The sequence below is a fragment of the Lampris incognitus genome, chromosome 10 (assembly GCF_029633865.1).
Source record: "Lampris incognitus isolate fLamInc1 chromosome 10, fLamInc1.hap2, whole genome shotgun sequence".
NCBI lineage: Eukaryota > Metazoa > Chordata > Actinopteri > Lampriformes > Lampridae > Lampris > Lampris incognitus.
Genome location: NC_079220.1, coordinates 49,098,001 through 49,115,389, shown reverse-complemented (window position 1 = coordinate 49,115,389; position 17,389 = coordinate 49,098,001). Strand labels below are relative to the sequence as shown.

Genomic DNA, 17,389 nt, shown 5'->3' with positions numbered 1-17,389 from the left:
GAACACTTTAAAAAAGGGGAATGAAATAAATAGATACATATACGATAAAAATATATAGCGACAGGCATGGGCGCAAGTCCATGAATACTGGGATGGCATCCAGCGCTTTACCTGTGCCCCCGTCCATAGGGTTAGTGGTTGTGTCAGGAAGGGCATCCGACGTAAAATTTTGCCAAATCAATATGCAGATTGACAAGACCATACCAGATCGAACAACGGTCATTGGCACTGTGCCCTCACAGGCTCCTGGTGGAAACTGTAAAATCTGCTGTGGCGACCCCTGAAAAACAGGGAAAAAGCTGAAAGAAGGAAAATACGATAAAAATACATTTAAACTTGTTACACAATAAACGTATTATAAAAGTACTTGAAAAAATATCAGTATTGTCAATTAATCCAATAGATTGCATGAGATTATATCCAATAGACGTCAATTAAAAAAATTTAGAAACCAGTGTACACCCTGAATCGAATCCCGCACCGGGCAAGAAAGTAACCGGTTACATTGGTGGCGGCGGTGGGATCCGGAAGAGAGCAGATCCTCAGAAGTCTCTTCGGAGCGCGGGAATAACAAAGCGCGAGGGCGCGCTTCCTGGGAGGGTGACGACTGTAAACTACTAATAAGACACGTTAGCCCCTAGCTAACGGGTCTGACCCTTTAACCGAGCGGTTAGTGATGTCGCCTTGTGGTGCAGTACACCCCGTGTCGAATCCCGCACCGGGGAAGAAAATAAGCGGTTACACCAGCATCTAAAAAACAATAACTCAATGTATTTGCTCGTGTCTCTGTTGTTATGTTACGGCCATGCAAGCCGACAGTTCAGCAAATTCTAGCAGTTACACTCTTCAAGGAAACGAAATACAGTTTCGCTTTCTTTACTGCAAAATACACAAGTGTAAGACATTTGTAAACTCGCGTTGCACGGGTGAATAATATAAACTGAATGTCTTCCCCCTTTGTTATGGATACAGTTTTATCATTGGGAGTCAACCGAACTGTGATCTTTTCTTTTTTTCTCTCTCCCTGGTGTGGCGCTGCCGTAGTCGTCATCAGAGGGGGCGGGCGGGGGGGGGAGAGTTCCCGGCAAACCGAGGAGTCCGTCTATTTCCCCGCCCAGCGCTGACGTACGCGGCAATGACGTCAGCGCGTCACGCCGCTATCGGAAGCTACGTCGCTTCCGAGGGACGCGTTGGCAATTTCCTAAACACGCTGCTGTCAGATGTCCCGGCGGGGTCCGTGTGTGGCGGGGCGAGACGTCGGCGAGGAGGCGTCCAGCTAAATCGGAGAAGGCGCTTTTACGTGGATTTGACATGCCCAGGTACCCAACTGAGCGTCGCGCAGTCGCTTGTTGTATGTTATCGATCGATCTCGACTTGGTTATCGAGTTAATCAACCTCGTCTGTACCTGCAGTCGCCGGTGTGGGCTCGTCCTGTCCTGACGACCGCTCGGACGGCCCTCCGCGCCGGGTTGCCTGTGTGTGATTAGGTCACGGTTGTGTCAGCTGGAGTTAGCGTGCTCGCCGTTAGCACGTGTTACTTCTATAAGGACAGTGAATGGTGTACAGAAGGCGGTACGCTTTTATGTGCATCGCAAGCGTCAGAATAGCGTTCGCTGTATGTGACAACGGACCGCCGCTTCTCTAGATCAGTGTTTCTCAACCGGGGGTCCGCGGACCCCTAGTGGTCCGTGGTGTAATTGCAAGGGGTCCGCGAAAATAAAATATCTTTAAAAAAAAAGATCCTGTGACATTTATAGAAATAGGATTATTTTACTCAAATGTGACTAAGACCTTTATCTACCTAGACTATAAAGGGTAACAGGACTTTTTTCTCTAATTACATCTGTTTCATAAGTGTAATTTATTGTATTTTAATAAGAGATCTCGCTCCCGTGTGCATTGTTAAAAGTTACTGCATAAAAATTCTGTTGTTACATATATCTGAAAGTTACTGAATACATATTCTGTTTTGTTACATATATCTGAAAGTTACTGCATAAGAATTCTGTTTTGTTAACTATATCTAAGTAACAACTGAAAGCTCTTATTTTTGCCCCAGAGAGTGAATAAATGCTATCATGCAATTTAAAATGCAGTTTCTACTGTTTCTATCACATTGCAACCCCCCTCCCCCAAGATCAGGTGGAGGGGTCCTCAGGGTAGATCAAAAATACGCAGGGGGTCCAGGACCCCAAAAAGGTTGAGAACCACTGCTCTAGATAGTCACCCTAATGGAGGGGCCCGACGGTTCCTCGGTCGTTTTGCTGACCTGTAGGTAGGGTTTTTGCACGTGTTTGCTGTAAGCATGTCGTCTGTGTGGCCTGGCTGGACAGATCCGCTCTCCTCTCTTCACCGCCGTCCTCTCGTAGCAAAATACAATGTTGTGGTTATTTCTAAACGCATGTGTGTGCTCGGTGGGACGTTGACGGTCCGACATGCCTGTCTTGCAGTTGTCACCAAAGCCACAGGATCCGTAAAGCAGCCTGACGTCCCCCCCTCCCCTCCCCCCCCAGCATGAGACGACAGTTACAAGGATGTGACATTTTCTCTGGCGTAGCCTAAGCAGCTGCTGCCTTGTGCGCTGTCAGTTAACCTATTTCATTTTGTTTGTTTTGGGTTTTTTTCCGTCAGCAAATTTAGGGCCTGTCTGTCGTTGACTGTCCTGAATTGACACAGCAGCCCGAGCAGGCAGACGGACGTAGAAACACCGATTTTTGCTGCGTCTCTTTTAGTTCATACCTTGCTGTTGGTGGTGCAGCTTACGAATAGCCTCCCCATGTGAATCACTGTGGGAACAGCAGCCTCTTGTTTCTGCTGATTCACATCATCACTGACCAATAGAAGTTAAGGGCCAGGTTTGATTCAGACTATCCGGACCCCCACTGGGCTTTTATTTCTGCTTGTTACATGAGTATTCATCATTTGACCTCTGCATTTAATGGGGGGGGGGTCATGTAGGTGTTGTTATCTGGTGAGTTCAGAACCTTGGCCTTGGTTGTTAGATGACACTTTAATATCTAGTATCATATTTCATTAGTGCTATGGGGAAATCTTTGTCATTCCATACTTTCTTTTGGACTCCATATTATATATATATCCATAAACATAACAACATATACATATTCATGTATAGTATGTTGTGTGTGTGTGTGTGTGTGTGTGTCTTTGTGGTTGTGTGGTCATATCTAGAGACACTGAGATATTGAACGGCAGTGTGAAAAGCCATTTGTTAGTAAAACCATCTTGAAGAAACGTCGGATGAAATAAATAAGATGTCCTGCTTCTGACCCCACAACCCTGTATTTGCCAAATTCACTCACATTATGGAAGAGAACATAGGACTTTCCTTTATGTTGGAGCTCTAAATCCAACACACACTAGATTAGTCCAATTTACAACAAATGATGCTAGTTTTTTTTTCAGTTTTTTAAGGCCTTTGTTTAATTCAGCTTTTTTTTTTATTGCAACCAATTGTGTCCTTTGGGCCTAACAAATTGGCTTCTTTCTGCAGCCTGTTTTTAAATACAACCCAAAGTTTACCCAAGTATTGCCCAAGCTTTTGGAACATAGCAGAGAATTTAGAAAGCACTGGTATAGATTAATTAGCTTTCAACCCAGCGAAAGGGTATTTAGTTCCATGTCCATTAACTACCTGACCCGTGTCCTTCCTGACTGTGTTAGGATTATGAATATTCCTGGGATTCCTGCTGTATGGCTCACACGGGGGCACACACAGTAGCTTCTGCCAGATGTGTCAAATCGTTTTCCAAAGACGTTCACATGGGGAACAGATGAACACAGTGTTTGCTAGTAAGGCAGATTAGAGAAAAGAAAAAAAAACCCACATTGTAAAGTAATCAGCTCTGTGTAGGAGAGAAGGTTGGAGGGGGGAAAAATAACTTTGTGGTCGGATGTTTGGAACTACTGGCATTAAACACACACAATCTTGGTTAAGACGTAGTGGGTGTTGGAGTATGCTGAAAGGATGTTAGATTTTATGAGGTGGGGGCCGTTGAGAAAACTGAGCCCATCTCATCGGGTCAAGTCACCGTGCCATGCTACTGCCCGATCTGCGTGTGCTGATTGTCGGAAGGGACAGACTTCCTCATCAGAGGCTGAGGCTGAAATCAGTCATTCATGAGTAACCGAGAATGACGTGACCTCAGATCTGCTGCGGCTTTGTGGTTCAGAGTGGGATGGGTCAAAGTGAGCTCTGTGTGCTGTCAGCGCACTTAGTGAGGAGAGACAGAACTACAGTGCCAGGCAAGGACATCCAGAGTCCTCTGTGACCAGTTTTATCTGGGTGTCTTGTGATGTTGGCCTGGCCCGAGACGAGAGGAGGCCCGATCCTACATGCCAAATGATGCAAATAATGAAAAGGTTTCTAAACATTTGGGTTGCTAATTCGAGTTTTGTGTTTAAATGCTTAGCTTACTTTTAGTCATGTCACCACGATATCAGATATATTTTTTTCCCATACTCACTCTCTTGTTAGCATTTGAAAATGACTAAAAAGCTTCTTTTTTAATCCATAGATTGCCCTACCATGGACACAGAAATGATTCCCAAGTTTTCTTCAAAGGACGAGGAAGTTGATTACTGGAAGTCTCTGTCTCTCAAATATAAGAAAAGGTATACCGTCCTCTGTTTCAACACGTGTTTGAATTTCCCTGCCCTGAAATGCAAAGCATAACTCATTTCCACCCTGTCATGTTTCGTGCCTTTTGTTAAACTCATTTTTAGTTTAACAAAAGGCATGAAACATGGGCCGCGGTGCTATCGCTGTTGGTGTGAATACCATGTTGTCAGCCCATTACATAAGCAGAGCTTTTCTTTGTTCCCTGCAACTCACTGATTGCAAAAAAAAAGGCTGTCGCAACGACCGTGTCCTATAGCTTGTTATACAGAATCGCAATTAATGTATTCTACTCATTTAAAGGTTGTACCCAACAAGATGTTAAAGGTGAACCCGCCTCACCCCGTTTGTCAGGGCTGCAGACTTCCCAGCCTTCCCAGGCGCAGGCCCTCGTTTCACAGATCAGATGGCTGAGGCAGACAGGGGTTGTTGTACCAACGCAAAGTCAACAGCTGTAGGTAGCCGGGCACCCATCTCCCCTTGTAAAAGCCACAGACTTTGCCTCTCGCCCGATGGCCAGCTGCTGGGGCTGTGCAGCTCGGTGTGATTATGAAGGAGTTAAATGCATGGCAGCGTTCCCATATTTTAAACAAACACTTCGGGCCTTTCTGAGCTGAGTGTTGGTTTAAAGTTTCGTGATAGGAAACTCTGCCTCAGCAAAATTCTGCTGCAGAGTTTGTCTGTGTTTGCCTACATCAGGCAAAGGCCAGGCTGACTTTTGCTGTAAGTTCTCTTACTGGGCAGAAAAGCAGCTGTGGATAAAGTAGGAAGAAATTACTACAGTTGTATTAATAATGCTCCCGCTGCCTTCTGCTTATACCTTTATCAACTAAGGGATTTTGTTACTGTTTTGAAAAGTGCTGCTTCATTAAGTTGATGTAGTTATTACTACGCCTAAGTGTATCCAGTACTGTTGGTACTGGGTTCTGTAAATCTCCCCGTTGAAGTGAAAAACATCTCTCGGGGGGGGGGGGGGTTAAATTCCTGGAAGTTTGGAAGAATTTCCTGTTGAGAGTACGTCACGGAGGAAAAAAAAACAACATCAACCAGTGGAAAGAAATACCTCAAAGGGTGTAGTTAGCGGTGGTTTAACTCACACATGTTTTGGTGCTGATGTTTTTCTCGGGGTCCCTTGAACGAGGAGCCATCCACGAAACACTTAAGCGATCGCTAGATTGTTGGTGCTCTGTTGAAAGCCATCCTAATGTGGCGATAGCTTCGAACCGATTTTATTTTTATGCTTTGGTAACTTCAGAGTAAAAGCACGTCCTCTAGATTGCTAAGTAGATCTGAACATGTGATAAATGCCTGCTACTTTGACCTGCCATTCTGCGCATTTCTCATTTGCACGCCTTTTTTTTTCTTTTTCACGCATTTGGTTGTCACAAGCACGTGGCTCCGCTGCTTCTTGGAAATGGCGAAGCTGTTGTGGTGTGCAAGGACAAGTCGGTACTGTCGAACAGGGAAGTTATGCGCTCAGGCGTGCTGATGGAGCAGTCACGGTGGTGCTGGTATGAGTGGAATGATCAGGCGCAACAACTGATTCACGGATCCTGCCAGTGGCCAAAGCCACCGTGAGACCATCAAGGCCAGCGTAAGAAGAGCCGGTGAGCTGATCTCCGAACAGCTTTGCGCCCTCACGTCGTCGTAGGTGTGAGCACCGGCGCCGGGCACTTTTGGAATGACGACGGCTGACTTTGCTGATAGTGCAGGCGTCCTTGGTCAGATAGCTAAGTTCCCCATTTCAGTTCGACACCTCATCCGGCCTTCCTGTATGAATCGGGAATGGATGATAAGTCATCTTGTGTGCACAAGGAAACCTCTCTGTGCAGGGGGCAGCCCTGTCTGACCAGTGCCCAGAAACATCCTGTGCTCCTAAATCACCTCATAGCCCCTTCCTGATTCCAGACGCCTCTCATATTCTGTTTACACGTGACCTTTAACCCCTTCTGCTACGAAGAGGCCACATGGCAGCTGACCTGTTTTCAGAGCTGCTGTTCAACTCCCTAGCCTGTTAGTTTTTTTTTTGTTTTTTTTTCAGCTGTCTCTGTAGAGCTAAATTCAGACCACTTATCGCAACATGCTGACCAACATGCTATTTTCTGTAGAGAGGAGACAGGATTAAGGATTAAAAACAGCTCAGCAGTGTCTACAAATATCTTGACAGGCTTTTTATCATGACTGCTGTATTTTGTCTGGGTTTTTTTTTCTTTCTGTTAAACGTCTCTCTGCGGAGATAAAGTGACTAGAACATGCACGACCCTGACTCGTACTGTTACAGGGACAAAAGGCAGCCATCGTTCTCGGTTTGTCTGAGGTCAATCAGCCAGGTCAGCGCCACAGAAATGAATAGTGAACAGAGAACAGTTTGCCTGATATGCGACAGTCATTGTTAAATTTGGTGTGTGTGTGTGTGTGTGTTTGTGTTACGTGCACATGGACTTTATCCAGCTACCATGATGCCCGGGAGGAACTGCAGGAGTTCCAAGAGGGGAGCAGGGAGCTGGAGGCGGAGCTGGAGGCCCAGCTGGGCCAGGCCGAGCACCGCCTACGAGACCTCCAGGTTGAGAACCAGAGACTGAAGAGCGAGGTGGATAACCTCAAGGTAAATAGCTGGGCTTCACGGACTCCCAGGACTTTTTAAAATGGATTTTATTCCAGTAATTATAAGCTACACTTAGTGAAAACACAATGCTGCAGAATGACACTCATAATTCATTCTTATAATAGTCACTGTATAGGATTGTAGCTGCAATAGTATTACTTTTCAAAAACTGTCATAGGAACTTTTTGAATGTGACATGTATGATTTTTACTTGGGCCCCACCTCAAGCAAGCAAATGCAAATGGAAAGGTGACGGACACACGGCAGGTTTGACAATACCTGTGATTTACAAGTGCCTTCACTGGATATCAGTTTGCTGCAGTTTCTGAATAGTTCACTACAAGAGCAAGCCAAGTCTTTGGGAAGCTTGATGCCATATGGGCCTTCAAACAACAAAGTCCTCCCACAGCAGGCCCGGTTCCTGTGTTTTGAAATCCAAAATCTGGGGAATTTGGTGGGGATGGGGGGGGTTGTTTACTTTATTCCCATCACTACTGTTCAGCAACTCCTGCTGTTACGTACCAGTCATGAAGGTTAGGGAAGGAAAAATATTTCACACAACACTTTGCACCAGTAATACTGCACCCAGTATATATTTCCCTTTGCAAGCAACAAAGAATCAGCAAGCTTTGGTTTACCACACATCCCACCACACATACACACACCTTTGTTGCACCTGAATACAGTATTTTTCACATTACATCACATTACATGGTTGTCACAACTGTTGATATGCTTATTAGTGGCAAGTCACTTTTTGTTTGATTGTTTTAATCTTAAAACAAATTGCTGCAACAATGGGATCGCCGGTTTGAATCCCCATGTTACCTCCGGCTTGGTCGGGCATCTCTACAGACACAGTTGGCCTTGTCTTTGGATGGGAAGCCGGGTGTTGGTACGTGTCCTGGTCACTGCACTAAGCGCCCCCTCTGGTCGGTCAGGGTGCCTGTTCCGGGGGGAGGGGGCTGGGGGGGGGTGGGATAGCGTGATCCTCCCACGTGCTCGATCCCCCCTGGTGAAACTCCTCTCTGTCAGGTAAAAAGAAGTGGCTGGCGACTCCACGTGTATCGGAGGAGGCATGTGGTAGTCTGCAGCCCTCCCCAGATCGGCAGAGGGGGTGGAGCAGCGACCGGGACGGCTCGGAAAGTACGGTAGTTGGCCAAGTACAATTGGGGAGGAAAAAAGCAAAATAAAAGCATATTGCTTGATCATCTTTGTTATTGCATTACATTTTTCTCTTAACCACTTCTCACACCACCATTCACAAGCGTCCATAAGATAACATGCAACAGTATCGCGTAGGCTGAAATGATGGACAGTAGGAAATTCACTGTGTGTGTGTGTGTGTGTGTGTGTGTGTGCGCGTGTGTGCGCGCGCGCGCGCACGCTACGGTTCAGTGGTCAAGCTCACTTGCTGTCGGCGGTGAGCTAAGCTGCTCGACGTCATTTCTGCTTCAATCAAATGACGAAAGTAGAAATAAGCAAGCATCTTGTTTTTAGTTAAAACACGAAGAAGCAAAAATGTTACTTGCACTATTTCACACACCCAGATTTACGGCGGCTCTTTTAAAACAGCTGCATGACAGTATGGAAAACACTGAATTCAGGTGTATGTGTGTATGTGTTAGGGACCCTGCAGAACCTTTTGCACAGACTTTCTGTTTCTTCCCTGGGCTGTGAGCTGCCCAAGGTAGATCCCCACCAGTGTTAAGTAAAAAGAGTGTAAGGTCTGATGTCTTCCTGTAAGTTAGGTGTCGATAAGACATGCCCTTATGTAATCCCCCGGCACTCTCTAATAGGATGTCAGGATCAAGAGAGTGAAAATAGAAGGCGGAAGACATTTCTGTCATGATGCAAGCCAGGCACCTAATCTTCCCCTGTATGCCTGAACAATGGGCTTGGACATTTGTGTGTGTGTGTGTGTGTGTGTGTGTGTGTGAGCATGTTGTAGCTAACGCTGTGAAAGGCAGTATGTAAACAGCCCAGGGGGGACCACGAGTCACACTGCTTTTCCATCCCATTTTCCGGAGGGCACAGTTTAGAAGACCCCAGTCTGATCTTCCCAGACCAGTGTCACACAGGAACAACAGGGGGCCTGTGGTGAAGGGTGAAAGTATTTGCAACGCCCCCTTACTAGCAGGGTGACTCAGAAGAATTTTTGTCCTCTGAAGTCATCAGTATTGTATAGACTATTGTGTCAGGTTACTCCATAACCCAGCATCCCATGACACACTGTGTTTTCCAGCACTTCAGCCAAGGAGGTCTTGTTTCTGCCTATGAAGACGTCTCAAAAAATGGGATAGATGGATTCTGTGAGGCATCAGGCCTTCAGCAGAGGACTAGCTTAGATTAGATTTTTGTCCGTGGGATTCTGTATGCTTTCCTATGAAGAGATATTTAACATTTTGTTTGTGAAAGATTTCTTCCTAGAAGTAAACAGCCGAATGTTTGGAATCTTCTATAGCGGAGAGGATTTCAACCGCTGTAACCACGTTGCCCACAATATAAGCTGGGCCGTACATTTTGTCTGGGAAAAAGACTCCCTCATTACTACCATGCCAGGGAGGTCACCAGAAAGTATGGTTTGGTAATGGGGGGGGGGGGGGCTTTTCATCTCTTGTTGTCCTTGGTTTTGCTCATGACTCTACCCCACTCTCTCTCTCCCTCCCTCCTTCGCTCTCTATACCCCCACCCACCCACCCTCAGGAGAAGCTGGAGCAGCAGTATGCACAGAGTTATAAGCAGGTCTCCATGTTGGAGGACGACCTGGGCCAAACACGCAGCATCAAGGACCAGCTCCACAAATATGTGCGAGAGCTGGAGCAGGCCAACGACGACCTGGAGAGAGCCAAGAGGTCAGTCAGGGGAAGGGTCGGCGCCCGTATTTTTCGATCATAATGTGTCACACTGTGCTGTCAGGTTCATCATCTGCTCTCATTTGGAGATCTTTAAATTGATAGTGCAAAAGGTCATATATGTAAATGAATTTCTATTCTTCCGGTTCAGGAGACCCCCCCCAACCCCCAATTACCATTCTAGTTGAGAAGTGGTGTTGAATGTTCAGAGATGAGCAACTTTTGAATGTCAGAATATATTGATTGTGATATTTAGGTCTTGAAATCATATGCATAACAATTTAATATCAAACAGGCACTTACATTTGCACACCTCACCCTTTACCTCCAGGGCTACAATAGTATCCCTGGAGGACTTTGAGGGGCGTTTGAACCAAGCCATTGAGAGAAACGCCTTTCTAGAGAGCGAGCTGGATGAGAAGGAGTCTCTCTTGGTCTCAGTGCAGCGGCTGAAGGATGAGGCGCGAGGTATGGGATAGAGACGTACAGTATAGAGTATAGCATACAAGCCTCCACCTGTGGAGTAGTTTTACTATCAGCATTAGGCTTGTCTGAGGTGTATGTCACATATCCGGGTTTGTTCTCTGCAGACCTGAGGCAGGAGCTTGCAGTACGGGAGAGGACCACGGATAGGATGTCGGCCCCCAGCTCACCCACCTCAGACATCGATAAGATGGACACAGCGGTCCAGGCATCTTTGTCCCTCCCTGCCATGCCTGTTGGGAAGGGCATAGAGCTCCCCTTCGTCAGCTCTAAAGGTAAGCACCTCTCTTGGTCTTTATTTCACATTGGACATGGACCTGTGCGGGATATGTGTATGACTTTGCCTGCTCCTGTTACCCTCTGTAGCATTGACCAATGGCTGTGGCAGCTCTTCGCTCACTCCATCTGCTAGAATCTCTGCTCTTAACATTGTCGGGGACCTGCTGAGGAAAGTTGGGGTAGGTTTTCAGCGACTTTATTCAGCCAGTATTATCACATGTTGATAAACATCATTCAGTGCTGTGTAATTGTGAGCAACCTGTAGTACCCCAGCTCCCCCGATGTAGATAAGTCTAAGCACAGGTTGTGTTTGCATGTCTTAAGGCTCTGGAATCCAAATTAGCCGTGTGCCGGAACTTTGCCAAGGACCAGGCAACGAGAAAAAACCACCCGACAGCCAACGGGAAGCTCATCAACAGCAGTGCCACCCAGTTCTCCCATGCATTGCACACCACTTATTTTGACAAAACGTGAGTCTCCAGAAGCTATCCCACACTATCCCTTCACCTTCCCTCTTGGGTGGGTCTCTGTGGGTCTCGCTTTAACAGTCGCTGAAGTTTCGTTTAAAGCAATACTCTCACAGCTCAAGAGTAAAGTGAGTGATAATAATAATAATAATGGATTACAGTATTAGACTTGATTACTTTAAGTGAATTTGTGTGTGTGTGTGCGTGTGTGTTGTGGGATGTTTTGTGTTCGGCAGTACTGTAAATGGACTGGACCCCAGCTCATTGACCTCTGTGGCAGTATCCAGAGCAGTGTCTCCTCCTGGCATGCTTCCTCTAAGTGCGTGAGTCCTCCCTACCCCCAGGCTAACCTTTGTGGAAGCTCTTACCCACCCCACAGAATGAGGGAGCAAAAAAGGACATCTGAAAGACGATTACATTGTGTTTGTGTATGTGTGCAGGTATGCACGCGTGTGCAAGAGAGGGACGTTTGTAGGGTTGGGTACCATTCAGATTTTATCGATTCCACTGTAATATCCGGTTCTTACCAAAACCAGTTGCAGTTCACGTCAGTTTTTGCAGAAGGATTAAAAATGTTTCAGAGGCAAAAGCTATTATTATGATGGATATATAGCATTTGGGGTTAATGTCAGTGGCGGCTGGTGCTAAAAATGTTTGGGGGTGGGCACAGTTTACCTTGGCACAGCACACCTGACAGCTGCTTTAATGTCCACACAGTCACAAAGTTATTAAGAAGGACAATGTAGCCTATAGATTTTATCAGGGTTTGTAGACGGTGGATGATTGACAGTCGAGACGAGGCGTCGTGGTGGGTGTGAACATGATTGACAGCCATGAGAATTGTCCAATCACATTAGATCAAAAAACATTAAAACAATACCAATTCGCTGCCAGTAAAAGTGGGAGTGTCTGACTGTGCCCCAGGGAAAATCTGAAGAAACCAATTAGACAACAGCCTTAGCTCACCTGCTCGCCAAAAGTTTGAGGGCTTACATAAGGTATCATTTGGCCGGCGCCCCTCACCCAGGAAGTATACGTATTCAGACAGAAATCAACCAAATACCATTTGGAACCAGTATTTAATGGCTGCTGACAGGCGCTCACAGACTGAAAAACACTTTTATTTAATAATTATTTGCATTATATAACTACATTATATTTAACATGTTTCAGTAGATTTTCATCTCTTGAAATTTGAAGGGGGCGGCGCCCCAGTGCCCTGTACTGGCCAGCCGCCACTGGATTTCTCTGCAAAATTACACCAAAATACTTCCTTTGTTTTTATGATTTTGATTTTACGATCATAATATACCAACTATATACAGTCAGTTTACACATAGAAACAGCAGAACGTAAATAGAAATCCCACGAATAGTAAGATGTTAGTAACTAGTGCGGTGCCCGTTCAGTGCGGGCCTCGCGTATTGCCGCTTGCAGCTTTCTTGAGAACCACTCGTCCAAACTTCACACTCGAAGGACTACAGGTGTATCCCCTCTCTGACCACAATGCATGTTGCAATGGGAGAGCGACGCTGTTCGTGTTTCCGCTCGTTGACTCCACAGGAAGTGAAGAAACAAGCAGCGATTCAAAGTTTTACGACTAACTTCACTGGAAACTTTACTGCTTGCAGCTTTTTCGAGAACCGCTCATCCAAACAACTTGACTTTTGCTGCACTTCCTTGGGCCCTCAGCAATACACCAGCCAGGGTGTGAAGTCAATCAGATGAACGGTTGTCAAGGAAATTGAAGGACAGACATACAGAGATTCCTTCCATTTCAGTTAGATACGGAGTAATACAAATGTGTGTCTGTCATCATTCTCGCCAAAAAGCCCAAGCGTCACACAGGTAGGACCCGCCACCCAGCAGTGGCGGGTGCATCAGAGAGGTTAGGTGGCGCAAACGCTCTGCGTTCTGGTGGCGGACAAACTTAGTTACTGGTTTCGAAATGACTCCTGAGAAGTGTATGCCAAAAAAAGAATGCATCAAAATCTTGGGAGATTGCCACTTTAAACTATGCTGCAGGAAATGCTTTGCCATATTGTTGGTGCTTCCTCCCCTGCATGAAATTATCTTACTGCAATGATTGCAGTTTGCTGTATAGCTGTTTTTGTTTTGTTTTGTTTTTTGTACAGCTGTATTCTTTAGCGAAGTTTAGCCCAACTTTAGAGGGTTTGCTCTGGTCAGTCACGTAGTAACCCATCCAAATGCTATGTTGACACAAAGCATCAGTGATAAGGACATTAGAGTAGCACGCCTGGACATTGACCAATTCTTTTTCTAGACTTTTTTTAAAAAAAATTTATGCTCAATCCATTTGACTTGTTTTGCAAATGTGAATGAAAGTACACTTTCAGGATTCGTCAAGGCGCCTCGAAATTTACGTTTCTTAACAAATACCCCTGTTCTCGGGATATTGGAACCGGTTCCAAGTCAGAACTAGTTCTTGATACCCAACCCTAGATGTGCGTGTTTGCCTGTTTCAGAGGGTGCTTTTTTTGTGGAATTTCCTGTGTGGGACAGAGACTTGATTGCACAATTGACATGGCTCCATGCAGTTCCAAATACATCTTTGCATAGGTGCACAGCGCTTGTGCACCTATGTACCTAACCATACAGGCATGTGCCTGAGCTGAACCGCTCTTGTGTGAATGTCAACGCAAATGTGCTGCTCACTCTGCTCTGAAGTGGTGCGTTATGTATACTTGGTTCCAATCTTCAACAGACATCTACGCTGCAATACCTGACGAAGGTCCTAAAATGACCACAGCCTCCTCTTAACGTTTCTTCTCTTCTCTTTTCACTTTAATTGCACAATTTAACTAAGTTCTCTTTACAGTGTATTGTATTTAAAAGTGGATGTGTTCAAAGTATTTAAAACCTGTTACTGTATGCTTTGATTGTGCGATACTATTCGTATTTGCTTGTTTTGTTTTGGGTTTTTTTTTGTTCGTTTGTTTTTTGTTTTTTTGCTTGCTTGCACATGTGCATATGTGATGTGGGGTGAGAGGATCTACCCCGTATCCAAAGAATTGACTGAATGTCGACAGTTCAAAGCCATGTAGCCATAGTAAAGTTGTAGTTAGTCTAAGCTGTACTTATATTGAAGATAAACTCTTATCAGAAGGTTCTTTAACCTCTAGAATAAATGCCGGGGTTAAATTTGCAGTTAAACCAACTGCGCTTTGTTCGTTCAGGTGATTCAACCAGATCGCTGTGTCGTGTGTAGGCTCGAACCTGATCGCAGTCTTTCCTTGGGTTCATTTCAGGAAATTTGCTGATTGTCCCCGCCGCCCACTTCTTCACCCAACTTTTCCCTTCCATTTCTACTCCCTTGTTCAATGAAGGCTCAAAATTAATGCTAAGAAAAACCAAAACAACTGGTTCTCACAAATGTTGCTTTAGCCAAGTTCATTCCTTTGTGGATGCTCACCAAAGCCGTTAGAAGTAGAGATCTTATTTTGTCTCATACGGCAGGCACATTCACCTAACCGACAATACATGCACAATACCAACCATCGATCTGTAATGTACAGTGCCTTGCAAAAGTATTCAACCCCCTTGACAGTCATCACTACTTTCTGGATTATAAAAGGTACTCACACATCTGTTCCTGAACAATATTATTTTTGTGCACCAATAAGCTCTAACAGCATGTTCCCAAAGCCAAAATAAGTTGTTTTGCTGACTTTTTAAAATTAAAAACTAAAATATAGTGCTTGCGTAAGTATTCAACCCCCACATAAAAACTTTGTAGAGTACCCTTTTGCTGCAGTAACAGCCATCATTCTCTTGGGGTAAGTATGTACAAGCTTTACATATTCTTCTTGACAGAATTTGTGCAGGTCTTGCAGGTTGGTGGGATGGCGCCTCTGGACTGCGATTTTCAGTTTGTCACAGATTTTTGTTGCTGAGCCATGCCATTGTTGCTTTAGCCTTGTGCTTAGGATCACTGTCCTGCTGGAAGGTGAACCTTCTCCCAAGCTTCAGTTTTATGGCAGACGTCCAATATTTCCCTGTATTTAGCTCCATCCATTCTTCCCTCAATTTGAACAAGGTTCCCAGTGCCTGCAGATGAAAAGCAACCCCATTGCATTATGCTGCCGCCACCATGCTTCACTGTAGGAAGGGTGTTTTTTAGGACATGAGCAGTGTTAGGTTTGTACCACACATAACGCTTTGAGTTTTTCCTAAAAAGCTCAACTTTCGTCTCATCTGACCACAAAACCTTTACCCACATCCTACCTGGGTCTCTCTCATGCTTGGTAGCAAACTCCAAGAGTGCTTTTATATGCATAATTTTGAGCAATGGCTTCTTTCTTGCCACCTTCCCATACAAGCCAAATTTATGGAGAGCCTGTGATATGGTTGACTCATGCACAATTACTCCAGTTTCAGCCACTGACCTCTGCAGCTCCTCCAAAGTCGTTGCAGGATCAGCTGCGGCTTTCCTCACCAGCCCACGTCTTGCTCAGCCACTTAGCTTTGAGGGACGGCCTATCCTACAAAGCGTCTGGGTGGTGTGATACAGCTTCCACTTTCTGACAATGGATCCAGCAGTGTTCCATGGGACATCCAAACACTTGGATATTGTCTTGTGTCCCTTTCTCGCCTTTGTATCCCTTTCCCTTTCCCGCCTTCTGCATTTTAATCACTTTGTCTTACTTATTTCAGTATTATGCTCCTTTGTCTTCATTTTCTGATGGAGTTCATGCCCGGCGAATGAACTTTACATGGAGTGCTTTTTATACCCATAAATGAGACCGTTACTTTAATATCTTACAGGTGCACACTAAATATGTTCAAAACATCCATCCATCCATTAGCCAAACCGCTTATCCTGTTCTCAGGGTCACGGGGATGCTGGAGCCTATCCCAGCAGTCATTAGGCAGCAGGCAGGGAGACACCCTGGACAGGCCGCCAGGCCATCACAGGGCTGACACACACACACACACACACACACACACACACACACACACACACACACACACACACACACACACACACACACACACACACACACACACACACACACACACACACTTCATACCTAGGGGCAATTTAGTATGGCCGATTCACCTGACCTGCATGTCTTTGGACTGTGGGAGGAAACCGGAGCCCCCGGAAGAAACCCACGCAGACACGGGGAGAACATGCAAACTCCACACAGAGGACGACCTGGGACGACCCCCAAGGTTGGACTAACCCGGGGCTCGAACCCAGGACCTTCTTGCTGTGAGGTGACTTGCGCTAACCACTGCACCATCGTGTCGCCGTGTCCAAAACAGTTATTCCTAAAACAAACCCGAGTTTGAGTTTGTCTTAAGAATAATATGTCATTTGTGTAAACTTGGAGCTTTCAGAGCACAAGGGGTTGCAAGCACTGTGTTTTAGTTTTGATTTATTAATAAAAAATCAACGAAATATAACTTATTTTGGCTTTGGGAACCTGCTGTTAGAGCTTTTGGATTCACAAAAATAATATTGTTCAGGAACAGATGTGTGAGTATCTTTTATAATCCAGAAATTAGTGATGACTGTCAAGGGGGTTGAATACTTTTGCAAGGCACTGTAAGCAGGTGAAATCTTCTCTGATCATTTTGAGCCCACATGGCAGAATGCTTGGTAATCCATGCATTTTACTCTGACTACAGTGTAAACTGGATTTCTGTTAACTGTGGCTACTGTCTGTACTGTCAGTTAATGGTGCATTGTGGTCATCATGCCATACTGCACGCCAGTTACTAAACTCTCAACTGTAATCCTTAACCTCATCTATTTTTGATGTGCCTCTTGGTTTTCTATTGGATTTGACATTGCCATTGCATTTACTTTACATCCCTATCTCTCTGAACCCGTTTGGCTTTTTACAGATTTTTGCTGATCCGTTGATAAGCGTCACCCTCTTCTCATTTTCAAAGCTTAGTTTGGAAGTTTTCATCAGACGTGGGAGGTCACTCAGAGTACCATGTGAGCCTGCTGTCTCCAGTCAGTGTATATAGGTTTGTAAAGGGTTGTAACTTTTGCCTGCTACAGTTGTACATAACTTTGACATGGTATTAT

General features: G+C 45.3%; 1 protein-coding gene across 2 annotated transcripts; it reads left to right on the top strand.

The window, feature by feature from the left end:
* The first annotated feature begins 1,232 nt into the window (after positions 1–1,232).
* On the top strand, positions 1,233–17,311 carry ndel1b (nudE neurodevelopment protein 1-like 1b). 2 transcript variants are annotated; one of them, XM_056287473.1, is made up of 10 exons: positions 1,233–1,319; positions 4,536–4,632; positions 7,088–7,241; positions 9,948–10,096; positions 10,428–10,564; positions 10,687–10,854; positions 10,946–11,037; positions 11,183–11,328; positions 11,562–11,644; positions 17,200–17,311. In XM_056287473.1, the coding sequence occupies exons 2-10, from the start codon at positions 4,547–4,549 to the stop codon at positions 17,208–17,210; spliced, it is 1,026 nt and encodes a 341-aa protein (XP_056143448.1). In that variant the 5' UTR covers positions 1,233–1,319; positions 4,536–4,546; the 3' UTR covers positions 17,211–17,311. The 2 variants fall into 2 exon arrangements, with proteins under 2 accessions (XP_056143448.1, XP_056143447.1); XM_056287472.1 differs by having other exon boundaries at positions 11,562–11,648; positions 17,200–17,307.
* The last annotated feature ends 78 nt before the right edge of the window (positions 17,312–17,389 follow it).

Excerpts from the sequence above, each read along its gene's own strand:
- ndel1b (XM_056287472.1), top strand. The coding sequence starts at position 4,547 with ATGGACACAGAAATGATTCCCAAGTTTTCTTCAAAGGACGAGGAAGTT. Across the intron at positions 4,633-7,087 it reads TCTCTCAAATATAAGAAAAG|CTACCATGATGCCCGGGAGG; the intron begins GTATACCGTCCT and ends GACTTTATCCAG. Across the intron at positions 10,565-10,686 it reads GCTGAAGGATGAGGCGCGAG|ACCTGAGGCAGGAGCTTGCA; the intron begins GTATGGGATAGA and ends TGTTCTCTGCAG.